This window comes from Rhineura floridana, chromosome 4 (assembly GCF_030035675.1).
Source record: "Rhineura floridana isolate rRhiFlo1 chromosome 4, rRhiFlo1.hap2, whole genome shotgun sequence".
Lineage (NCBI taxonomy): Eukaryota > Metazoa > Chordata > Lepidosauria > Squamata > Rhineuridae > Rhineura > Rhineura floridana.
Window position 1 is genome coordinate 123425063 of NC_084483.1, and position 26619 is coordinate 123451681.

Genomic DNA, 26619 nt, shown 5'->3' on the forward strand with positions numbered 1-26619 from the left:
AAACCTCCTACCTGTTAGAGCCATATGACAATGGAACCAATTACCTAGAGAGGTAGTGGGCTCTCCGACACTGGAGGCATTCAAGAGGCAGCTGGACAGCCATCTGTCGGGAATGCTTTATTTATTTATTTATTTAAAATATTTCTATCCCGCCCTTCTACCCTGTAATAGGGCAATCAGGGTGACTTACAAAAATAAAATCAAACATGTACATATTAAAATTGTAAACAATAAAATCACAAAACATTAAAATTAATTAAAATACATAAAATACAATTAATATATATATATAATATATATACACACATATATACATATAGAGAGAGAGAGTGGTGCTAAAGGGGACTACAAGGGTAAAATTTAACATAGAAGGCATAAAATAATAAAATCAGTGTCAGGCTCTACCTTCAGTCCCTCCCAAAGGCTCTCCGGAACAAGATCATTTTCAGAAGTCTCCAGAAAACCATCAGGGAGGGAGCAGAGCGGACTTCTTGGGGTAGGGTGTTCCAAAGCTTGGTGGCCACAGCTGAAAAAGCTCTCTCCCGTGTGCCTGTCAGTCTAACGTCTTTCACTCCAGGCACACAGAGGAGACCAGAGGCAGATGATCTTAAACCCCAGGCAGGTACATATGGGCTTAAGCAGTCCCTCAGGTACATTGGTCCAAGGCTGTTTAGGGCTTTAAAGGTGAGAACCAGCACTTTGAATTGGGCCCGGAAGCAAATTGGGAGCCACTGGAGTTGATAAAGCACAGGGGTGAGATGCTCCCTGCACGGTGCTCCAGTTAACATTCTGGCTGTTGCATTTTGAACCAACCGTTTTCAAAGGCAGCCCCACATAGAGTGCGCTACAGTAATCAAGCCTCGATGTCACCAATGCATGTGTCACTGTGGCCAAGTCAACTGCCTCCAGGAACGGACACAGCTGGTAGACCAGTTTGAGTTGGCCAAAAGCACTCCTGGCTACCGCAGCCACCTGATATTCAAGTAGCAGGGCAGGATCCAGGAGGACTCCCAAACTGCGGACCTGCTTCTTCAAGGGGAGTGCAACCCCATCCAGAAAAGGTTGCAACCCTGTTCCTGGTGCAGTTTTTCCTTTGACCAGCAGTACTTTTGTCTGGATTAAGTTTCAGTTTGTTAGCCCACATCCAGCCTTTCATAGCCTCCAGGCACTTAGGATACTCCCTCCCTCCCTGCAATCAGGTGGCAGGCTTTGATTTGGATTCCTGCATTGAGCAGGGGGTTGGACTTGATGGCCTTATAGGCCCCTTCCAACTCTACTATTCTATGATTCTATGACATATGAGCTCCCACACCTTACCTACCATATGTATTATCTTCACCCTGGACTATCTCAGGAGGAGTTATCTATTTGATACCAAGCATGGAATGCACTCATCACATCTCAAATTATCTCCCATTCAACCCCATCTTTTGGATTTGTCAAAGTATACTCATTGATCCTGAGACCAGGGTAAAAGAGAGTTAATAACAGTCAAAAGGTAAAGCTAGTGAAAAGAGTCCAGAGGACTAATGCAAAGTAATTCATTCTATTTCATACCACTATAGTCCAATCCCAGCTTGTTTTTCAGAAGTTTGTCACTAGAGAACCCTGGTGGAACAGAAGAAAGATACATTATGTATTAACAACAGCAACAAAGAGTTTTGTGGCATCATAAAATCTAATAAATTTATCATGGCATACATTTTTATGGCATAAAATTTTATGGACTATTAATAACTACTACTCCCTACTGGGAGGAAGGGTGGGATATAAATCTAATAATAAATAATAAATAAATTTTGATAATGATATTTTCCCCAGTATTTTATTGTTATTGCTGGCTTATTAACGGTCATATCAGAGGCTCTAAAACCGCATGTGATCATCCTTGTCACAAGTAGTCCACTAACTTGTGTTCTGCCTCTCCTCCCTACTGCTTTGTTTCCTGGAGCTCCTTAGAAAACCAAGGATAGAGAGTAAGGGGGAAGATCTTAGCTTACCCTGGATGTGTGTCCCACACTCATACAACATGGGAACGCCCTGCTTTGTGCCACCACAGCCTACTGCCATGTCTAATTCTAAAATAATTGCTCCTCTCCCAGGAAGGCCACGTTAATAATTCCCTTATCTGAATCTGCCCACACTGCCTGTTACCTCCACATAAGATGAACTTGCAGAATACAGAAGGAAAAATAGGGAAGACACATTTTGTAGTTTCCTTCAGCATTAAAAATGATAAAGAAGCAGTCAGGAAGTTGACAGGAAAAAGACAATTTTTCCAAATAAAACTTTACCATGGATCAACTTCAAAGGTTTTGAATGTAATTTGGGGCCAAAGTATCATGTTTTGAGCAGCTATTTCTTAAACAGTTGTTTCAAATTTCTGAAAGGAACATGTCTCCTCTCAGACTGATACATTGTTCCACATTTAACCACAGTGGTTCTTCTTTTCCTAGGTTCACAAGTGCCATAATGTACCAAGGACTTATCATGTACGTGGGAATTTCTGGAGACAACGTTTACCTGGATTTTTTCTACTCTTCCCTAGTTGAGTTTCCAGCAGCCCTCATACTCATACTCACAACGGAGCAAGTGGGCCGCCGCTATCCCTGGGCCACTGCAAACCTGATGGCGGGAACCGCTTGCCTTGTTGCAGCTTTCACCCCAGAAGGCAAGTTGATTATCTCCATTGATACAGTTATAGGATTGGTGGGTTGGTCTGGATGATGCTTGTGGTTTCCCTCCAAGCCCACAATTTTGTATCTATAAGACGGGAGTCTATAGTACAGATGGCTGCCAAAGTGGCAGTTCCTACCGGTTTGTTAAGTTAATAGCCCTAACTGGACCTATTAAGCACTCTTTTTACATGTCTAAAGAGTTGGTCAAGAATAGATGTGATACCATAGGAACAACTGCCTGGTGATACTCTTTCAGGAGAGGATAGGCCTTTCTCCCTCACCTGTCTGGAGGCCACCTTATGCTAGGGCCAGGAGGTAGCCTTCGTGTTTTTAATCTGGTCTGCAATTGGGAGCTGGGTAGACATAGGGCAAGAAAGACTGAAAATAAATGAAAGAAATGTAATATTTATTTTTATTATTATACAGCCATGAGAGTGGCTGTATACTATAGCCAGCATGGATTTTTCACATTCTGCAATGTTAAATTGAAAATATCCCCCATACCATTCTGATGCTTCCCATAAGCTCATTTCAAAACAAAACCTTACAAAATGTGTAGTCCTGAACTCAGAAACGCTTGCTTAACAACCCTCTGTTTTCATGGCAATACACAAAACAGAGAGAATCGAGAGTTCAAAGTCTAAAGCAAGAGAAAAAATCCAGACCCCTGTTGGACTTTTTTCTTTCAGTGGTCTCATAATTTGTTGAAATTAATTAAAAATCAGCCATGTTCACAGAGTACCTGTAATAACTGACCTTGCTCCATACTGTGACCTTCATCGTCTGCAGTTTAAAGGTTAAAAAAATGCATGGCTGATTTTTAATTAATTTAAGAAATTTAAAATTGAAGTCTATTAGAGTGTTGGGCATGCTCAGTAAGAACTGTCAGTGTTCTAAAAGCCAGACTCACAGCTGTTTGCTTGGCCAAACCCACACCAGACATTTATTTCACTTTAGACACTCATGGCTTCCCCCAAAGAATCCTGGGAAGTGTAGTTTGTGAAGGGTGCTAAAAGTAGTTAGGAGACTCCTATTCCCTTGATAGAGCTGCAGTGACCAGAATAGTTTAACAGTCATCCCCCCCTTCTGCAGATTGTAGTTCTGTGAGGCGAATAGGGCCTCGCCTAGCAGCTCTCAGCACCCTTCACAATACATTTCTGAGGGTTCTTTGGGGGAAGCCATCACTGTCCAAAGTGAAATAAAGGTCTGGTGTGAATGTGGCCAGGGACAGCTTTGGTTTAAATTTGGGTGGGAGACTACATGTGCCTGCTGTAGAATATAAAGGAGGGGAAAACACAGAAAAGCAATGATACTGTTCACAATGTTTTCCTTTTGGAAAGGGGCTTTCCCTCTGCCCAGAGCCCGCTCACCCAATCTCATTCTCTCCCTCTCCCCTCCACCTTCCTTTCTACTCCTCCCCTTCTATCTCCCTTCCCCCTCCTTCTCTCTCCCTGCCTCTCCCCAGGCCAGTTTCATCTATCCTAAGCATGATTGTACAGGAGTAAATCCCAATGAACTCAAAAAGCATGCAAATGATCAAACCTGCCCTCCCCTCCTCCTCCCTCCTATCCCCTTCCTTTTGCCTCTTCCTTTGGCCATCCCTTCTCTTCCCCATCCCCTTCCAGTCCCCTTGCCCCTCCTTCCCCTTCCACTCCATGGTCAGTTTCATCTATCCTAAGCATGATTGCATGAGACTAAAAGCCATTGAACTCAATAAGCAGGCAGATGATCAGATCTGCCTCCCCCTCCTTCCCCTCCCCTCTCTCTCCCTCCTTCCCCTCCCCTCTCTCTCCCTCCTTCCTTCTCCCTCCCCTCTCTCTCCCTCCTTCCTTCTCCCTCCCCTCCCCTCTTCCTTCTCCCTCCCCTCCCCTCTTCCTTCTCCCTCCCCTCCCCTCTTCCTTCTCCCTCCCCTCCCCTCTTCCTTCTCCCTCCCCTCCCCTCTTCCTTCTCCCTCCGCACCTGCCCACTTCAGCCCTCCCTCTTCTCCTCCTCCCCCACTGTCAGTTTCTCCTATTGTAGGCATGATTGCACAAGAGTAAATCCCACTGAACTCATAAGCATGCAAATGATCAAACCTGCCCTTTTCCTCCCTCCTCTCCTCCCGCCCCTTCCCTCCCTCAAACCTGCCCTCCTCCTCCCCTCTTGCTCCTGCCTGCTCCCATCCCCTCCTCCCCTCTGCCCTTCCTCTTCCTCCCCCCTGTTCCTGCCCTTCCTCTTCCTCCCCCCTGTTCCTGCCCTTCCTCTTCCTCCCCTCCCCATCCCCCCATGGTCAGTTTCACCTATCTTCAGCATAATCACAGGGGAGTAAATCCCTTTGAACTCAATAAGCATGCAAACGATCAATTCATTCTCTGCAAACTTGCACAGGATCCCATTTCTTACCTCCTGGATTAAAAAGCAGGGAAATGCATTAATAGGGGGGAAACCCTGTGGTTTAAGAATGTACCTATACCCAACAGATATTTCTATCAAACTTTAAAGAGCTTGGGAAATTGTGCTATAGTTAATGCACCAGGGGAACAGGAGACCTGACCTCCTCTTTGATGTATTGTACTGCCCTACACATTTGTAAAAATGCAAACACAATTTGGATTGGTGTTTCATAGTCCAATCCATGTCCAGTATAGCTTGGAAGAATTTGTCGGAAGGCAGAGGGGGGTCCCAATCCCGGGGAGCTGGATCCCGGAGAGTTGGGAGAAGAGTATTCGGATGGATGGCAGAGGGAAGGGGGAGGAACTTCCCCCCTTTGGAGCGAAGATGAAACAGAGGAACTGCCAGTGATAAGGTCGCTTAGCAACGGGAAGCCTGAGCCCTCCCTGGACATTCTCACGCCTCCCCCTCTTTCAGGCTCAGAGCAAGAGGGGAAAGAGGGAGGGCTGCTCACAGCCGAAAAGCGGGGAGGCAGTTTACCATCAGCCCCTCCCCTATCCCCCATCCTGGAATCGGAAACTTCAGAAGAGGAGGGGGTGATGCTTCCCCCCTCACCGCACAAATGCAGACAGCTGAAAAGACAGGAGAGAAGGGGGGGGAAGGGGGGCAGTACCTGAGGGGCAGTTAAGGAGGAGCGAAAGATTGCGCGCCCGTTTGGCCCCTTCTTAAAGAACAGGTGGGAAGAAGTCCCTTGCTCTGTCAACTTTCTCCCAATGCCGCAGGACCTGTATCCCTGTATTGCTTCATGAGAAAACGCAGTCTTTGTTTGGACATTACCCTAATAAAACACGAATTAACTACAGCCGTTGGTCTGGTTCCTGAGTCACATCCTGGGCCTGACAGAATTACTATTGCTGTTTCTTTTTGGCCCTGCCCCCAAATCTGCATGTTTACTCCTTCCAGAGTATTGCTAATGGAGAAGGGGAGGGCTGTTTTTTTCATTGTTTCTTGTCAATTGCATGCTGAAGCATGGAAACCCCCCCCTTTTAAAGTACTTATAAAATATAATTTTTAGTGGAAGAGTGTATGTGCATGCGTGTGCGCATGCCTTCTACAACCTCAAGCAACTACCTTATTTACTCAGCCTCAACAGGGCTTGCCCTCTGCTCAGGGCTCATCATTGATAACCGTATTCTTAGTTGTTATGCACTCTGGGCTCCCTCAAAGCTGGGAGAGTGCAGTTGACACGAAAAATCTTTTTCATGCTGCGGTGTCCAGAGGGATTTACTCCCCTGCACATGTGCGCAGGCTGCAGCCTCAAACAACTACCTGGTCCCTCTCTCCCTCCCATAACTCACCTTTCCCCCCCAACTTCCCCCTTTACCTCCAGCCATTTCTACTTTCGTAAGGAAGCGGGATCTTGCTGCACGCGCACTCACACATACACACTGGCTGTGTTTTCAAAAATGTTCTTTTTCTCCATGGTTTTTTTCTTTTTATATCTAAGACTGCAATCCAAAACATGTCTACTCAGAAGTAAGCTCTCTCCAGCCAGCTACAGAGAGAGATCTGTTACATGTTTACTCCCTCCCCAGTATCGATTTTGCTAATGGAGAAGGGGAGGGGTTTTTTGTCAGTTTCATTGTTTCTCGTCAATTTCACGCATCTCCCTGCTGGGGGTGGGATTGACACGAAATGGGGGGAGTGAGTGAGTGAAAGCAAGCTGATCCAGCAGCAGACAAAGCCTCTCTTTTCCTGCCCAACAGCTGATGGGGATGGGAGGGGGAGCTAAAAATCAGGGAACGTGAAGAAGGGGAGATCAGGTTCTCTCTCTACAGGCAGACAGATCTGTGTGTGTGAGTGCAAGCACACGCACTATGTGTTCTTTTCCTCCCAGCCTGAAACAACCCAGATGTTTATTTTGCTTACACTTGCGGGGGGCATTAACGTTGCCCTTTTGCACATCCACAAACCTGTGTTAACGTTAATGGGGAAAAGGGGGGGAAAGGAAGGCTAGAGCTGCCAGAAGTGTTGGCTAAGGCAAGGGAAACAAAATGGAATTCTTGGGGAGTTTAGTGGGTGGAGAAAGGGGAGTATCTGCAAGTTACAATCCACCCCCCAGGAGGAAACATCGGAGTAAGGCGACTACTACATGGGAGGAATGCTGCGAAGCAGAGACATTTTTCCTTACTTTTAGGATTTTCTGTGGGTTGGTTTGATCCGCATTTAAAGGGATGCAGCACGCCTTCCCTTTCCAAGAAACATCATGTGATCGCTGCAGATTAAACAGGTGCAGAGAGGCACCAACTCAAATTAAATTGCTGTGTGAACGAGTCCCTAGTTATGTATTCACCTAATTTAGTTGCTGAGAGCTTCAAAACTATCGCTTTTTCTACAGTTTAGTATCTTTTCACGCCATTCTAAAGCTGCTGAGGCCTAGAAACCATCATACTTCCCTGTTCTGATTATTTAAAATAGTGTTATGGGTTTGGGGTCGAGATAAATTATTTTTATGAGTCCCCTTCAGCCTCTGATTTGGAACCCTGCACCTGGAGGTGAGAAACCTGCTCTGCTGGCCAATTTCCCTTTGTTAGTTTAATAGAGTGGCCAGGTGAGTTAATGGGCCTATCAAGTGCCCATTAACTGGTGAATGAGTCAGGGAGATCCTATTGCCATTGAAACCCTTCAGGACAGCCCCCACTTCTTTAGGGCAAGGAGAGGTATGTGTTTTTTTAGAGTGAGTCTGAGGAAAGGCTGGGGACTGGAGGCAGGCAGAGAGGCTGGCTCTCTGCACCATGACTTTGGGGTGCCTCCTGTAAGCCTGATGGAAAATGCAAGATCTGTTGGACTGCTGATGCCTTGAATCCCTCCATCCTAAGCTCAGGTTGGAATGTGTGTAAATTAATAAACCACATTTCATATAAAGATACCACAGACTCCACTGACCTTTTTTCCAAGGAAACCAAACCCCGGGCCAAGTGCAGGGACCCCTGGACATCTCCCACCGCTCGGAGATTGGGGTGGTGCACAACCATAGTTACCAGATGTTCCCACCAAGAAATCTAGATCTGTACCTCAATTTCCCATCTGTGTTCCATGTCTATTTAGATTGCAAGCATGGGCAGAGTGCCTGTAACTCTTGCTCTGTCCTGCCTGTTTCATTGTCTGCTAGTTCCTTTTCCCCCCTATTCTTGCTCAAGCTAGCTGCAGGCCTGACCACAACTTCCTGTTCTGACACAGCCAGCACTTTGTTGTAAGTGTGAAACAGAAATAGGACAATACTTTCAGTACCATGCAAGAGAAGTAAAAAGAAACAGATTTGTGGATCCAGATTTGTCCTTCACAGTGGAACTCTCATACTACAGACTGTACATTGGCAGCATACCCCAAAGTCTTGCACAGTGGATGTTGAGCACTGTGACGCCCTTCCCTGGCTCTCCCTGTCAGGTTACTACCTGCTCGTGGCTACTGCCTGTCACTAGGCACCACCAGGGACTCCACCAGTCCAGACCGTCCTTTTTTTATGGTTTCTCTCTCCGCTCTAGCATAGACCTCACCAGATCCCCCTGCTAGGCAGCACCACCAGTCACGTTCTATAACCAGTATCCCCAGAGACTCTGCCTGAGTCTCTCTCAATCAGGTTACCTCTGTGACTGCGTGCTCAAGCTGTCCCACTCCCTTTGTATCAATGCAGATACATATATTTCTGATTTGTTCTGAATACTTGTGGTGTTATTCTTCAATTCCCCGCTGCCACTATTTATTACCCTTCAGCCTTGGTATTTACCTTACCCTCCCTTCTGGTCTGTGAAACCCCAGCCAAGGATCAGGCCTTTGGTAAACCAAAAGTATTTGTTAACTAACAAAGATAACAAGATTACTTTAAAAGGCACTTAAGCATATGGTTACATCTATTCCTGAGGTACTGGTCTTAGTATTAATCCGAACTCCACACTCTCCTCTCATAAACCCAACCAAACAACCCACTAACATCCACCTCACATCCACCCAGATTTACATGTCATCCTTCCATTTATACTGTCAGCCATTTTAAACATTCAGCCAATCATCTAGCATTCTACTGCCCATTCACTCCCCCCTCCTCTTTCATTCCACTTACCATGTATCTCCTATACAAACAGCACTTACCATATATACACTAATAGAGGAACATCACATTTCCCCCCCCTTAAAACAACGGCAGAGTATTATTCCTGTTCCAGGATTTATACGTCGCGTTAACAATATAACAAGTCTCTATGGGGAAAATGTCTTTCTTTGTTCCTCCGTCTGGTCACGTCACTGCAGTCCTAGCCACTTGCCTGGAAAGTCCATTGGCCAGTACATTGTCCTTGCCTTTTATGAACTGGAAGTCCACTTGATAGTCTTGTAGGGCCCAGGATCACCTCTGCAGCATAGTGTTATGGTTTTTCATAGTCTGCAACCATAACAAGGCCCAATGATCCGTTGTTACCGTGAATCTTCGTCCCCACATGTATGGGCGCAACTTGTTCAGTCCCCACACGACCGCTAGGCACTCCTTTTGGACCGACGAATAGTTTTTCTCCCTTGGCGTCAGCTTGCGACTCAGATACGCCACTGGATGTCTGGTGCCTTCTCTCTCCTGCAGCAAGACGACTCCCAGCGCGAGGTCTGACGCATCTGTAGCCACGATGAATGGTTGCTCATAGTCTGGTGCTATTAATATGGGTCCTTGGCACAAGGCTTGCTTCAGCAGATGAAAAGCCTTCTGACATTCATCCGTTCATACCACACGCTCAGAACACTTCTTCTTTGTCAATTCATGCAAGGGGGTTGCTATTTCCCCAAAATTTTTCACAAACTTCCTATAAAAACCAGCCACACATAGAAATGCCCTAACTTGTTTTTTGGTTAAGGGGATCGGCCACACTTGTATTGCCTCCACCTTGCTCCATAAGGGGGTGATTTTCCCACTCCCCACCTTATGTCCTAAATAGACCACCTCCTTCAACCCAAACTGGCATTTCTTCGCTTTTATTGTGAGGCCTGCCTTTCTTAATGCCTCTAATACTGTTGTCAGGTGTTGGACATGTTCAGGCACCGACTTGCTATAAATGGCCACGTCATCGATATAGCCCACTGCAAAATCTGACATGCCTCGCAACACAGTATTGATTAGCCTCTGAAATGAACTTGGTGAGTTCCTTAGTCCCATGGGTAAGGTCACAAACTCATATAACCCATCGGTGTACTGAAGGCAGTTTTGGCTCTGGATTGCTCGTCTAGTTCCATTTGCCAAAATCCTTTACAGAGGTCTAATGTAGAGGTAATGGTTGCTGCCCCCAATAACTCTAACATTGCGTCTACCCTGGGCATATGATACGCATCTGGGACCGTAATTTTATTGATTAGCCGATAATCAATGCAAAATCTTGTCGTTCCATCTTTTTTCGGAACCAGGACAATACTTGAGGCCCAGGGACTGATGGATTCCCTGATCACTCCTAGTTCCAGCATATCTTCCACCTCCTTTTTGATCTCACTCAAAACTTTCCCATTCACACTGTACGGCATAGATCTGATTGGGGCATGATCTCCAGTATCAATGGAATGTCTGGCTATACTGGTTCGGCCAGGTTTATTGCTAAAGAGATTCCCATAGTTTTTCAAAACTCTCAGAATCTCTTCTTTTACTTCCTCCTTCACCTCCTCTGACCATTCCACTTGATCTACCCCTCCTTTGTCTTTGCTTTCCTGTACCAAATCTGGAAGTTCAGGCCCACTTCCCTCAGGGAATAAGGTAACTTGCAACACCTTTGCATCCCTGGTATGGTAAGGCTTTAACATATTTACATGAACCACTTTGCTTTTGTTTATTTGGTCTGTGGTGATTACATACGTCACTGTGTCAAGCCTTTCTCTAATGGTATATGGTCCTTCCCAGTTAGCCTGTAATTTGTCATGTTTCCTGGGTATGAATGCCATAACCATATCTCCCACATCATACACACGTTTCCTGGCTGTTCTGTCATACCAGTAACTTTGCTTCTCCTGTGCTTGACCCAAATTCTTTTTCACTACTTCCATCATTGATGTTAATTTATTGCGGAATTCCAATACAAAATCTACTACAGATGTTTTGTACTCTCCCAGGGTTCCTTCCCATGAATTTTTTAACAGTTCCAAAGGTCCCCTCACTTTTCTAGTGAACATCAGTTCAAAGGGTGAGAAACCTGTTGACTCCTGAGGGACTTCTCTGTATGCAAATAAGAAGCATCCCAAACGTTCATCCCAGTCTTGTGGGTGATCTTGAACATAGCTTCTTATCATGCCCTTCAAAACTCCATTGAATCTCTCAGTTAGCCCATTAGTGGCGGGATGGTAAGTAGTGGTCTCTAGATGTTTTAGACCACAACATTTCCACATACATTGCATCACTTCTCCCATGAATACACTGCCTTGATCCGTCAGCACTTCATGAGGGAAACCCAGCCTCATAAAGATTTTTAATAAAGCTTCTGCCACCACAGGGGCTTCTACAGATCTCAGTGCTTCTGTGTCTGGGTACCTGGTGGCAAAATCCACCACCACCACTAGATATTTCTTGCCATGCCTTGTGGGTTTGGAAAAAGGGCCTACCAAATCTATTCCCACTCTATAAAAGGGTTGTCCAATTATAGGAAGGGGCTTTAAGGGTGCCTTAGTCTTTACTCCACTTTTTCCCACCTTTTGGCATATACCACAAGATAGACAATGTTGTTTTACATCTTTGGAGATGTTTGGCCAATAATAGTGTGCAGCCAATCTCCTCTTGGTCTTTTTTATTCCCAGATGTCCTGCACATGGGACATCGTGGGCTACCTCTAGCAATCTGGTTCTGTATTTGCTAGGTACTATCAATTGCTTCACTGGTTCACATTCATCCTTTCTCTCAGCAGGCATCCACAGTCTATATAAAATCCCATTCTCACACACAACTTGATTCCTCAGTTTGTCAGTGAAAGGAATCTGTTGGGTCAGGGCTTGTTCCTTTATTTGACTCAAACTGGTATCCTTATTCAGTTCTTCTCTGAAATGCTCTGTCTCTTCCCCAGAGACCAGTTGATACAGTTTGTCTCCTTCAGCAGGCCTGCCAAGGGTTGCTATGGGGACCTGAGGCTTGTAAACAGATTCCACCCTGTTTCCTTCAGCCCCCCTTAACATGGCTTCTGTTTCTCTGCCAAGTTGCTGTCTGGTCACCACATATATTTTCCCTTGTGCCCCCATAACATCTCTTCCCAGTATCACTGGTTCTTGTTGTTGGGCATTAATGCCTACTTTATATCTGCCCTCTCGGCCTCTCCATGCCATTTTCACCAGGGCACAGGCAAGCTTTCTGGTTGACCCCTCACTCCTTGGATATTCACCGTTTCCTGAGGTAATATTTCTTCAGATTTTATTAAATCTGGCCTCAGTAACGTCTGAGCGGCACCAGTGTCAAGCAATGCCCAATAATTTGCCCCTTGTACACTCACTTCCTCTCTCAGACTTGAATCAAGGTCTGTTACTTCTGTCCAGTTTATCTGGCAGAACTGAACCTTTTTTGTGGTTAAATCTTTTGGTTCTATTTTTACTGCCCTTGCCTGAGCAGGATTACTAATGGGGTTGGCAACCTCACATTGAAAACGTAGGTGCCCCGGTCTACCACATTTGTAGCATAATTTCTCCTCTGTTTTAGGGTACACAGATCCACTCTGGGGTGTCCTGTGCCCTTCAGATTTTACTGGAGGACTCACTCGCTGTGGTACCACATCCTTTCTGCCACCATTATATGGTCTGGGTTTAAACTCTCTTGATGTTTTCCCCACCTAGCCAGTTCTGTTGGAGGCAAAGTGATCCGCCATCTCTGCGGCCTCCTGCACCGATGTAGGGGAACGGTCTTTGACCAGGAGCCTTATTTCTGGTGGTAACTGATGGAATAATTGATCCAGTATCATGAGGCTTTTCACCTCTTCCACTGACTGAGCTTTGGCACTACTCATCCACTTTCCAAATATATCCATCAACTTTGCTCCCAGTTCAACAAAAGACCTCCCTGCTTGGATCTGACAGTTTCGGAATAATTTTCTAAAATGGTCAGGTCCCAGTCTGAACCTTTTGTATACTGCCTCTTTAAACTCAGCATAGGTGACGGGCTTGTCTGAGGGGAAATATTGGTATACCTCAGCCAATTCCCCTTTAATCAGGTTTGATAAATATTGCATATATTTATCCTCTGGTAGCCCCCACAATTGAGCTGCCTTTTCAAAAGTGCTGAGGTAAATCTGTGGATCTTGTCCAGGCTCAAACACTGCAAAGTCTTTTGGTGTAACTTTTATTTTTATTTCATTTCTGTCCTTTCTTGTTTCATCAGAATGAAACTTCTCCCTTTCAAACTTTAACTTTTCCACCTGTAATTCAGCATCCAATGCTCGTTGCTTCTCCCTCTCCTCAAACCCCATTCTCATTCTCTCAATTTCCAACTCCCTCTGTTTTTCTTTCTCATCCATTTCAAAGACCCTCTGCTTGTCTTTTTCCTCAGCCTCCCTCCTCAGTCTCTCAGTTTCCAACTCATGCTCCCATCTTAACTTCTCTCTCAAATACTCTATATAAGCGGGATTGCTTGAGTATCCTTCTGGGGTCTCTTCCCTGACAGGTTGTTTTTGCTGGGCAGTTGCAAATCCTATAAGTGCTACCCTCAATTCATCTACCCCTTTACCCTTGTGAGGTAAATTGAATGTTATGCACTTCTCCACCAGCTCCTCTCTTTTCATTTTTATATATTCAGCCATGGTCACTCACTCTTTGCCACACACTCTTTGCCAGTCACTCTCACAAGTAATCTTGTTTTGTTATTTCTGTTTGCCACACCACTGTTAGGGATTCTCTAGTATTCGTACCACCGCTACAGCCAACACCTGTGACGTAGTCTCCTTTGTTCGTATCCCACCGCTACTGCCACCACCTGTGACGCCCTTCCCTGGCTCTCCCTGTCAGGTTACTACCTGCTCGTGGCTACTGCCTGTCACTAGGCACCACCAGGGACTCCACCAGTCCAGACCGTCCTTTTTTATGGTTTCTCTCTCCGCTCTAGCATAGACCTCAACAGATCCCCCTGCTAGGCAGCACCACCAGTCACGTTCTATAACCAGTATCCCCAGAGACTCTGCCTGAGTCTCTCTCAATCAGGTTACCTCTGTGACTGCGTGCTTAAGCTGTCCCACTCCCTTTGTATCAATGCAGATACATATATTTCTGATTTGTTCTGAATACTTGTGGTGTTATTCTTCAATTCCCCGCTGCCACTATTTGTTACCATTCAGCCTTGGTATTTACCTTACCCTCCCTTCTGGTCTGTGAAACCCCAGCCAAGGATCAGGCCTTTGGTAAACCAAAAGTATTTATTAACTAACAAAGATAACAAGATTACTTTAAAAGGCACTTAAGCATATGGTTACATCTATTCCTGAGGTACTGGTCTTAGGATTAATCTGAACTCCACACTCTCCTCTCATAAACCCACCAAAACAACCCACTAACATCCACCTTCCACCTCACATCCACCCAGATTTACATGTCATCCTTCCATTTATACTGTCAGCCATTTTAAACATTCAGCCAATCATCTAGCATTCTACTGCCCATTCACTCCCCCCTCCTCTTTCATTCCACTTACCATGTATCTCCTATACAAATAGCACTTACCATATATACACTAATAGAGGAACATCACAAGCACAACTTGGCTTTTGCACAGCAGACATCAGTGAATCTGTTCATTGTTCAAAAACTCAATTCAAGATTGTTCATCACATCACGCAGCACAAGGCTACAGTTCAGATTGTGTACTGCTATTACTGGTTCACAGTCTAAGAGGCTTCACCACCAGGAAACCACCACAAAAATATGCAGATCTGTCTGATAAGAGAAGTACTGTGCACACTATGGGCAATAACAGTTATAGCTGCTGACCTTTGGAAAAGCTGGTTGCTCTCTAAGAGTTCAGGATTTTCAGTTGATGTTTCACCAATGGAGATGCAGACAATGGGGTCTTCATGGCTGGAAACTGTTTTTCAGCATCTGGAATGAGAGCCATCAGTCAAAATTAAACCGATTCACTCTGTCATTGAAACTTCTCACTGCTCCAAAATCAGGAGTTTATTAAAAAACAATTCTCTGGAAAACAATGATCGGTCATGTCATCAATATTAATTGTCTTCCTGCAACGAGCCTTTTGGAAATTATGTATTAATCCTTCCTTTCCAGATACGTACTGGTTAAAGATGATTACAGCTTGCTTGGGCAGATTGGGAATCACAATGGCATTTGAAATGGTTTGCTTTGTCAATTCTGAATTATATCCAACATTTCTCAGGTAGGTGCTTTTGCAATCAAAGGAAATGTGACTTTTGAAAATGCAATATATATATTACTACTTTTATGCTTTCACTGACAGGTATTATTTACAGGCACAAGAATGCTTTTTCAGAGAGATATTTCCTATTTAGTACTAAAATATCAGGCTATTATGGAAAGCCATTATGCTCTTTCCCTTTAAGACTTCTACTGATAATCATCATCATCATAAATAACTTTCATATTTAAGATTGTGTGTGTACACACACATTCAAAAATATGGATAAAGAGCAGTACATTAAAAACACTCCCTGTTCATAGACTTATAATTGACATGTGAGGATAGTAAGAGAAACTGAACATGGATAAGGAGGCACCAAACCAAAGGAAGATTGAGTTATTGTTTGAAAGTATATTAGTATTTTTATTCCATCTGAAAAAGTTTTCCTTCTGATAAACACACCAGTCATACTTTGTGAAGATGTTTACAGAAGATCTTGCATGTGAAATGGGCAATCTGCCTTCACTGAGGCATATTCTGTATATACCAGAAATAGTTTGGTTGACTTACATAGTGTACTTTTGCTATTTACTATTTAGGTTTTTAATTATCTTTTTCACTATACTTATTTATCAAAGTGATTGATAATACATCCTTCCTTACCAGAATTTTTGAGTGGGTAATAAACTGAAAATGTTTTCTGATTCATATACAACAGAATTTAATCCACCAAATGGAAATTTGCCACCACACCAAAGAAGACTCATGACAAATATATGGAGGAATGTCATATTTATTAAAATATAACACATAATCAATCAAATTCAAATCAGACAATTAATGAATCTCAGATACTTCGGGCAGGTGAGGCTCAACCTATCTGTGAGGGTATAGACCCTCCAAACCAGGAGGCAAGTCAGTCACATCATACTGCAACTCCCCAGTCAAGGATGTGGGAAAACTTCTCCATCCTTGCAATTGGAGTCAGGTATGTGGTTCCAACCTCCGCATCCTGGCCCCGCCGTACAGGCGTTCACCATGACGCACAAGCTGGTCCCACGAGGACACTCCCCAGATCCACACCAGACATTACGCCTTGATGTTTCACCAGGGGGTGCCCTTTACCAAAATGCCTCAGCCACCTCATTTTAACGCCAATTACTTCACCTGCCCGAATTCGATGCCAGCCAAACCGGAATCACCATGACCCCCCTAGGCAAGCCAATTGAATCAAACCCAAGCAGTATGGAGTAGGCAAAACCAAAGAGATTCTGAAATCAGGATCTCCAAAAAAAATTCCTACTCAGCCCCATCAGGCGACTAGCAGAGCCCATACTGAAAAGGGAGGGAGGGTGGGTGCCACAAGGCAAAAAAGGTGCGATTTTAGGGAGGAGCAGGCTATATATAGCTGCTCAATCCCTCTCCTATATGGTCAATATGCCCCACCTGACCAATTACAAACTTTCTCGAACCTTCTTGAGTCTTCCCATAAATAGGGTGTCGGCAAACACCCCCCCCCACAAGAATGCAGGAACGTCATTACCACCACACCAAAGAAGACTCATGACACATATATGGAGGAATGTCATATTTATTAAAATATAACACATAATCAATCAAATTCAAATCAGCCAATTAATGAATCTCAGATACTTCAGGCAGGTGAGGCTCAACCTATCTGTGAGGGTATAGACCCTCCAAACCAGGAGGCAAGTCAGTCACATCGTACTGCAACTCCCCAGTCAAGGATGTGGGAAAGCTTCTCCATCCTTGCAATTGGAGTCAGGTATGTGGTTCCAACCTCCGCATCCTGGCCCCGCCGTACAGGCGTTCACCATGATGCGCAAGCTGGTCCCACGAGGACAATCCCCAGATCCACACCAGACATTACGCCTTGATGTTTCACCAGGGGGTGCCCTTTACCAAAATGCCTCAGCCGCCTCATTTTAACGCCAATTACCTCACCTGCCCGAATTCAATGCCACAAGAGGGGATCAGCTGAAGCTTGGTCCCCGCAACCCAAAGAAAATAGAGCCCCCAAACCCAACCTATAGTCCTCCAATAATAAGTCACACCCATTCTCCGAGAGATGGACACCATCATCCCGAAACAAATGTGGGGAATGAAAGCGAATCCCGTCGTGTGGGATATAAGCCCCTCCCAATGACAAAACCAAATTCCTGAACCTTCCTATTCACCCACTTTCTGGATCTGTCGATCCTGTTAGGGTGTTGTGCACCCCTCCAAATTCTTCTCACCAGCATATCGGACCACACTAGAATGAGGTCCGGATATGACTGAATGAGTCCAGTGAAATCCCGCATGATCTTGAGCAGCAGATCCATACCTGGCCACTGCACCAAGTCATTTTCGCCCAAATGAACCACCAGGACATGGGGCCGATTAGTCGATGACATAATACGGCACGCCAAAGGCATTAACGCATCCCACAGCATACCCCTCTGAGCCTCCCAGCTAACTGTTGCTCCAGCAGAAAGCTGCAGCTGTGTCCCGGCAAGAGAAGGCCCTCCGATGGGACAAAAACAAAATCGAATGGCCACACAAGACGACCCTTGCAGGCACTGTAAGGCTCAGCACACCTAAGACAAAAGAAAAGAAACAACACATTAGAATCAATACCTGATATAAGACTTAAAAGCAGAAGAACGCCACCTTCCTAATGCCTGTATATCCTCAACGCTCATGCCCATGAGGGTAGAGGCCGTAGCCGACCCAATCCGAAAGGAATGCAGCCCATAGACTCCAGCAGCGCGACCACTGGCCAACAAGGCCCGCCGAACAACGGCCCAAAATTAAAATTGAGTCAGGGCAGAACCATCCACGTGTATAAAGAGATAACGCTGGCTCGCTGGCCTGATAGACAAAATAGACACACTGCAGCAACTGGGCATAATTCAGGAACCTGGCAAACATTCAATGAAATAATACTGCCACGGCCCTTTTGATCAGTCTTAGAGACTCATAGAGAAAGCCTAACTATATCAGCACCTAATGTGCAATCGCCAAAGCAGAAGGCTCGGTAGGACACATCACGCTTCGAGGAAACGAATACTTCACTAGGGCAAAAAGCACCATAGAACATTGTCAGAGTTACTGCGGCGAACAGGTGCGACTCATACAGCGATGAGCACATAGACCTAAATAAAGGCAGGATCTGAAGGAGGACATCGGGCGTGATTGGCCTCCTTCGGTCAGAGGGCCTGTGGGCGGAACGCAACCAACCCTGAAGGACCTTTCTGACCCTAAAATCTACAGAATGATCCTGCACTCCTCATGCCTTAGAAATAAAGGCCAGCACAGAGAGGTGCCCGGTGATGGTGGAAAAAGAATTATTTTGCCCTTTTAAATATAACATAAACTGCAGCAAATGAGATATAGGAATTGGCCAAACAAAAGGCAGAGCATTGTGGGCTCGAAACGACTGGAATTATTCCAAAGGTACGCTGATACAGTCTCTTGAATGCTGAGAGCAAAGGCAGAAGCTATGGCGGCCCCCACCTCAAATTCCAAAAGCTCCACAGGAAAGGAGGTAACGCTGGCTCGTATAGCCTGAATACTATCTGGACGCATGCCCATGAGGGTGATGGCCGCTGCCGGTCCACTTTGAAAAGAATTGCGTTAGTGCGAATCCATCGAGATGTATAAACAGGTAAAACTGGCTTGTATGACCAGAAAGCTTCCAAAAAGCAGGTTTATGAGGGCAGCGGCAGCAGCCGCTCCTGCATGGAAGAAATATAACCCTTCCCCTCGGGTATCACACCCATGGGCCCACATGGCCCTGGGAATATACCAAAATTAAAATTGAGTTAATGCATAGCCACTGATGCATATAAAAAGATAGTGCTGGCCCGCTGGCCTGACAGAAAGAAAGCTCCTTTAGAGCAAAACCAGACACCAGGTGGGCCATGCGTAGCACCTCAGCTACAACACCCAGCTACTACCCCCCTGGTCCGTAGTGAGTATATGCACTGAAAACATCACAGCAATGTAAGCGCAGGGCTCCACATGTCGTGACTTGCCTTGAAGGCTCATATATTACGAGGGCAAAAGGCTCCCTACAAACCATTAAGGCCACTTCCAGGAATAACTTTCCCTCGTAAAGAGGGAAACACAAAGTGCTGATGGAAGGCAGGAGCATCATGAGTACATCAGGGGTAAATGGCCACATAGAACCGGGCGGCCTTAGGGTGGAGCGCCACAATCACCTTTGAATTTCATGAAGTAGGTTTCAGAATGCGCTTGGCATGGAAATTAAAGGCCAGGCAGAAAGGTGGGCGGATATATTCCTTATGATAACACCCTGCCCCTTTTAGGAGAACATGAACTATGAAGGTGTAAAACTGATATCGGCCACGCCCGAAGTGGGGGATACCAAGATGGCACAGCTGCATCAGTCTGCAAACCCAGAACATGCCGAGCCACGAGCAAAATATAAGAATGTACATTGCAGAGCAAATGCATGCACAAGGCACATGGCACAAGTAGAGTTAGGGGTCTGGGGATTTACCAAAGAACCAATAGTCAGGCTGGACCGAAAACGTACCGTGCAGTTCCGAAGGGCAGAAGTCCACACATGTACCACAAGCACTATTGGAAAAATAGCCCAAGAAAATAAAATCCAGGGAAAACCCCATGCAGCCACCAACTGCATCAAAGCTTACCTGCAGTTCATCCTCCAGGACAAGTCCTCTTCTCCCAAACAAAGAACGGCCACTGAGGTCCTTCAAAAAAGTAAGCCACAGGGGATATCCACACACCTCCGATCTGAGACACCACTGAAATAGAAAACGTGAGCACACCACTTCCGTGTTCTCACCAAGGCACTGAATTAATGCTCTGTCAGAGGAAAATGACCTAAAAGGTAAGTACAAGTGACCAAGCAACTCCTGTCAGAAGAAATGACCCAGGAGGTAAATACAAGTGACCAAGCAACTCCTACAATAAAAGGAGTCTAAGCATAGGACCAAAGACATGATGCATAGGATCCACCTTTTTAGGATGGCAATACAAAATCCTCTAAATGTGAACTTGAAATATCATCAAAAAAGGCATTACTGTCCGAGAGAGTGCTTGTGCACAATGGTTTAAACCAGTCACCAGTTGCCAGATAGCTTTGGCTCTAAAAAAGTTAATTGAATATGACAAATGGGCCAGTGTTCAATTACTCTCACATCTGGTCAACAGCACCTGTACAATCCCAGAGACGTGTCGGCCTGGTCATGAAGTGAATGCCCACACAACCTATGCAGCCTTTCCACCGAAGGTTCGCCTTTAGATGAGAAAACAACAACAACAACAACAACTGCCAGCCTGAAGTACAACTGAATATGAATATGACAGGTAGCAATCGCTTCTTATGTGCAAGACTGCCGTGAAATGGTCATGACTTAAAGGGTGCCTATATATTGTTAAACATATAATATAGAATTGACATTTTTGGAAAAAGTTAACTCGACTTAAACAAGCCCTGCAAAAGCTTCATATTATAGATTTACCAATGCTAGAGCAGCACTTGAAGCAAGGACCAGTAAACTGTCATTTTTAAAATGAACATATTTCATTTAGATATTTCAGTGATGAGAACAAAACATATGAAACTACAGGCAATAGAATGCCTTAGGCAACCAAACATATCAAAACATTCCTGCCATACTCCTGCTGAATAAATAACTAATTTTTATCAGCTAATCAGCTACTAGAGATCCTTAAAGAAAATTACAGTTAAACTTAATCCTACAAAAAGCCATACTTCGGATTCAGCGAACTTATAATCTTTTCAATTTAATCATTAGCTTAAACATCTTGGCTCATAATGACAGCCACAACGATGAATTTTAACTGGCTAAGAGCATTTCCTTTAAACTTCTTGGCATACATTACCTTTCACTGAATCTCACTATATTAACATATTTTAAAGCTTCATAGGAATTCTAAGAGGCAGGATTTTTATTTACCCAGATTAAAATATCTATTATGCCCTCCAAAGATGATATTGCATAGGCATATCATTGTATTGTTATTTTATTTTAAGTTATTTATTATTTTGTATGATACATGGAGCAGAATTAAGAAGCTAAATAATCTAAAACAGCATTATAAGTCAAACCTTGAACTCACCAAGGAACAACAATGAAGTGATCGCAGAACAACAAAATGTAACTGTATTGAGTTCAAGCTAATCGAAATGAAACCCAAACCATATGAATGGCACTTAACTAATTAATTGATCAATTAAATCAATCAACCAATCAATTATTTATTTATATATTCATATATATTGGCAAAATATGCCCAGGGGAGAAATCAATTAATTGTACCCCACAATGGAATACCCCAAACCCCTAATGAATGAAGCTGCACATAAATAATTGACTGGGAGAAAAAAGGAAGGGGGGGTAATAGAGAAATATGAGCATAGGGCTGCAGGCGCACTGCAAAAACAAACAAACAAACAAGGTGCCCAAGGACCAGCACTACTTAACCCCCTATATTGTACTGCTGTGGCGACTAAATGCGATATGCACGCCAAATCTGCATGACGTAATCAAATTATGTACATATACAATTTTTCTTATTATTTTTATATGGCTTTACTTAAAAATCAATGGGAAACAGCAGGGAACAACTCGTTCCCGGCCTCAACTCCACTCCCAAACCACCCGGCTGGGCCCTGAATGTGGAGGAGATAATGTGCAGCAGGGCGGGAAATTCAAACAAAAGCCGGATGCAGGCCCAGCGCTCAGGCCCCAGCTACAGCAGGCGAACTGATAAAAGCTGCCAGGCACCTGCCTCCCAGCTCATGTGCGGAAAGAGTTTTACTGGCCTCTACTCGGCTCCCAATCCACCCGGCTGGGCTCTGAGGGTGGGGATAGAACAGACAACGGGGCGGCAAGTAAACAATGAAGGCAGGCTCAGCGCTGCGACTTTAGCGGCGGCCAGCGAGCCAAGGAGGAACCGCTCGGTGCGCGCCGCTCTTCTGGCGTGCGTGAAGGAGGAATTCCACCCAATAGAAGGCAACGCAGGCAGGCAGAGGGACAGGCAAGCAAAATTTAAACTGGCCCGATGCCCGCTGCCCAGCTGACACGCGGGAACGGCCAGTGAAGCAGCCAATCTTGAGAGAGCAGCTGCTGCTGCTCAGCGCTGCAATGCAAGCCTGCAAGAGGAGGCACAAGTTGGCATTTCTTGTTAGGGCCGGCTCACAGAGAGGAAGGCTGACCCAACCCCTGCCCCCCAGGCAAGCCGCGGGGAAGAATGAGGGGGGCCCCCCCCCACACACTCCCACTTGGAGACAATACAACAACAACGACGACTCAAACCTGGAGGTTAGTCACAATGTGCTGGAGGATGTAGGAAAGGTGCAGCCCAACAGTTACGGAGTTGCCACACAGCGTGCCGCAAGGCAAAAAAGGCACGATTTTAGGGAGGAGCAGGCTATACATTGCTGCTCAATCCCTCTCCTAAATGGTCAATATGCCCCACCTGACCAATTACAAACTTTCTCGAACCTTCTTGAGTCTTCCCATAAATAGGGTGTCGGCAAACACGCCCCCGCAAGAATGCAGGAACGTCATTGGCAGAAATCACAGAACTAATATCTCATATTCAGATAGGTCCATAGTCCCAGTTACTGGGAAATCTAAATTCCTCCCTCTCACCATTAGATACATAGTCACTGAGTATAAAACCTCCCAATATGCATTGTTTTGAGCAGATGTAACAATAATGTTCTGTTATCTGTCCCCAGCCTTGGGAATGTGACACCCATCAGAAAAGGGGAAAGGATAGCTAGAAGCAGTAGCAGTTATGAACTGGAATGCAAAGGCAGGGAGTACAGATAATTATACTTGGAGTTAACTGGACTTGAAGCAGCTTGGTGGGGGAGGGCCTGTGGTTGTGCTGGATGATCTGAATCAGCATCCACAGTTGTGATGCGTGCTGTAGGCCAGCCTTCCCCAATCTTTGAGTCCCCAGATGTTGCTGGATTACAACTCCCATCAGCCCCATCCAGCATGACCAATGGCCAGGAATTATGGGAATTGTAATTCAGCAACTTCTGGGGACCCAAAGGTTGGGGAAGGCTGGCCTACAGCACGCATCACAACTGTGGATGCTGATTCAGATCATCCAGCACAACCACAGGGAAAGGCTGCTCTAGAAGTATTTTTCTTTCTACTTGGCTATGCATTCATATCTGTACAAAGGTGCCTTAGCTGTCCTGTGCACTCTCACCCAAAAGAAACTGAAATCTATATTGCTACCCCCCTGAGGGGCGCTCACACATTACATTCAACCAGTATGCAATCTGTGTACCTGCGCAAACAAAAGTGGAGCTGTACAAATCCAAAAGTATAGCTCTTTCACAGAAACACTTGAAAATAAAGGTTTTGGCAGGAGTTGGATTTTTCTTCTATCTCTACCTATACTTGAGCAATGACTATGGAGAGTTTCACCATCCTAACTGCTGTGAAAAATGGGTGGAATATAAAGGCATCTGTTCCTTCTCCCTAAGAAAGACATTACTATTGACAAGGAATAAGATATTTGCAAGATTTACAGCCTAAATTAACTATATAAGTTTTTGGAAACCTATAATATAATGTCTTTTTTCTTTTTTATCAGAAACCTTGGTGTGATGGTCTGCTCCTCTCTGTGTGACTTGGGTGGAATAATTTCCCCATTTGTTGTTTATAGGCTAGCAGAAATCTGGCACAAGCTACCTCTTATAGTCTTTAGTAAGTAATATTCTGCTTTAGGTTGTTGGACTATATGAATGCCTAAGTTGTTAATTTAAGAAAAATTAACTATCTATATGCCATTTTTCTACTTAAAAAGTAATAGGCTTAAATGAGATAAAGCAGCTAAAGAGTTCTATCTCTTAGCAGAGTATAATTGGCAAAAACGGATTTAAGCAATAATCCAGCCCACCTCCCCCTCACATAGATTAGCGGAATAAAACAAATAGTCTTCTTTAGTAAGGAAAATAAAGTAGACTTTAGTCACAACCTCATATGTTCAGGAAACATAGACTTTAGTTTGGAGAGAAAAAGGTAGAAGTAGGTAGTAGATTCAGTTCATTATTCGGATGTTCTGGCAGAGAAGCCTTTTGAGGTTTCTCTCTTCTGTGGCTTAATGGAGAATATGCAAACAGACAAATCTTAACAAAGAAGAGGAAGTGAAAGGAGGAAACCACCTGGTCAACAGGAAGTTACATCCCAGTAAACAAGCATAGAAGTGTACCCAAACCTGGCTAGAGAGGACATCTCCCTACTACATGCAAGCTTGCTCATTCCCAACAAAAAGTATTGTTACGAAGGGATCTTGAACTTCCTCATGAGCAGAGCTCACTAGAAACCCAAATTCCCCAAAAGAGAGCAGCAGGATCTTTTGCTGGAGTTACCCGCACGTCACTCCCAGAACATGTATAATTTTACCCTTAACCCAATAACACATACACTGAAAGTAAAATAAAGAGTGGTTTTATTAAGACAAGGAACAAGGAAAAATATTTCAGTTTACAATTGCAGTTAACAATGAGTAGTTTTCTATTATTCATTCATTCAGCAACACTGGATAGACTAAAGCAAACTCGTTCAAAGTGAGTAGATATTCCTTGATCATTTGTCTATCAATCTCAAGCTGCAATCCTGCCTCTTCAACTTCATGTTTGCCAGGAGGATCATAGACCCTCTTTTGGGAGAAGACTGAGCTAAAGTAGGAATTGAGCACTTCTGCCTTTTTTTGGTCATCTGTTATCATTTTGCCATCCTCATTGAGTAGCTGTGCCACCATTTCTTGTCTGTTTTTTTTTACTATGGATGTACCTGAAGAAATCTTTTTTGTTGCTTTTAGCATCCCTCACATCTCTCACTAACCTCAGATCATTCTCAGCTTTAGCCTTCCTGATGCCATCCCTGTAATTCCATGCTACCTGTCTGTACTCTTTCTTTGTGGTCTGGCCTTCCTTCCACTTCCTGTATGTGTACTTTTTTGTTTTCAGGTCATCTCTAAGCTTTCTGTGAAGCCACATTGGATTCTTCTTCCCCCCTTTTTTCCTTGTTGGAATTGTTTGCCATTGTGCCTTTAGAATTTCCTCTTTTAGAAACTCCCACCCATCTTGGAGTCCTTTTCTTCTTAGGGTCCCATGCCACAGAACCTTACTTACCATTGTTCTGAGTTTATGAAGACTGGCTTTCCTGAAGTCCAGGGTACACCTTTGGTTACTCCCAGCTTTTACTTCCTTTAAAATCAAGAACTCAAGTACAGTAGGACCCCACTCATATGGCAGGTTAGGTTCCAGACCCCCGCCAAAAAGCGAAAACCGCCGAAAAGCAGATCAGCTGTAGCATGGGGTTCTGGAACCTAACCTGCTGATTGTGCAGCAGGAGCAGATCAGCGGTAGCACGCTACCGCTGATCTTCTCCTCCGGTGTGATCAGCTGCAGCACACCCTTGTCCTGCTCGTCGCTTTCGTCCTGGAAAGGGATGAGCTCGTCTGGAGTGCCCAGGTCGTCGCTGCCACCACCACCACTGACTGGCTGCAGCTGAGGCATGGTGCAGTGGGGTCCCGGTGCAGCGGGGGGGCTCTGTGCACCCCACCTGCCTCAGCCCGGCCTCCCACCTCAGCCCCATGCTGGCGCCGCTGCCTCTGCTGCTGCTGCCCAAACAAAGTTTTGACACTTGCAAGAAGGGGAGGAGAGGGATGAAGAAGAAAAAGAAGGCACCACAGAACTTTTAAAAATCTTTTTTGGTGTTGAAGGAATGGGATAGGCAGGAAAGGAAGAGATCAAGGGGAGGTGGCACCCTAGAGGGGGGTTGGGAGGGGGGAAGGTGAGCAAGGCAAAATCCCTGAGTTGCTCCAGCAGCGGCTGGCGGGGACCCCTGCCTAGCCCACCCAGGGAGGGTCAAAAATGCAAGCAAGGGGTCAGGATGGCTCCCGCTACAAACTGACACCTTGAGACAGTACTGGGGGAAGGATGGGAGGGGATGGAAACGTGCCCCCTCCACCTTCATGGCCCCAAACAGGGACGGCAACCACTACCACCCCTATGCACACGCACACCCCCTGCTTGGGCACTTCACTCTGCTGTTAACTACCCTTTTCTCCACCACCACCCGTAAATATATATTTTCCCCATATAATACACTTATACTCTCGTCTCCATTTTTATTTTAATTATTGAACGTTACAACTGAG

General features: G+C 45.0%; 1 protein-coding gene across 1 annotated transcript in view; it reads left to right on the forward strand.

Annotated features, from left to right (window-relative positions):
- LOC133384185 (solute carrier family 22 member 2-like) overlaps positions 1–26619 on the forward strand; it is a 52639-nt gene that overhangs the window by 18054 nt on the left and 7966 nt on the right. Inside the window, exons 7-9 of the mRNA XM_061626107.1 lie at positions 2457–2671; positions 15315–15423; positions 24046–24158. Coding sequence (XP_061482091.1) covers positions 2457–2671; positions 15315–15423; positions 24046–24158 — 437 coding nt within the window. The remainder of the gene's footprint in view (positions 1–2456; positions 2672–15314; positions 15424–24045; positions 24159–26619) is intronic.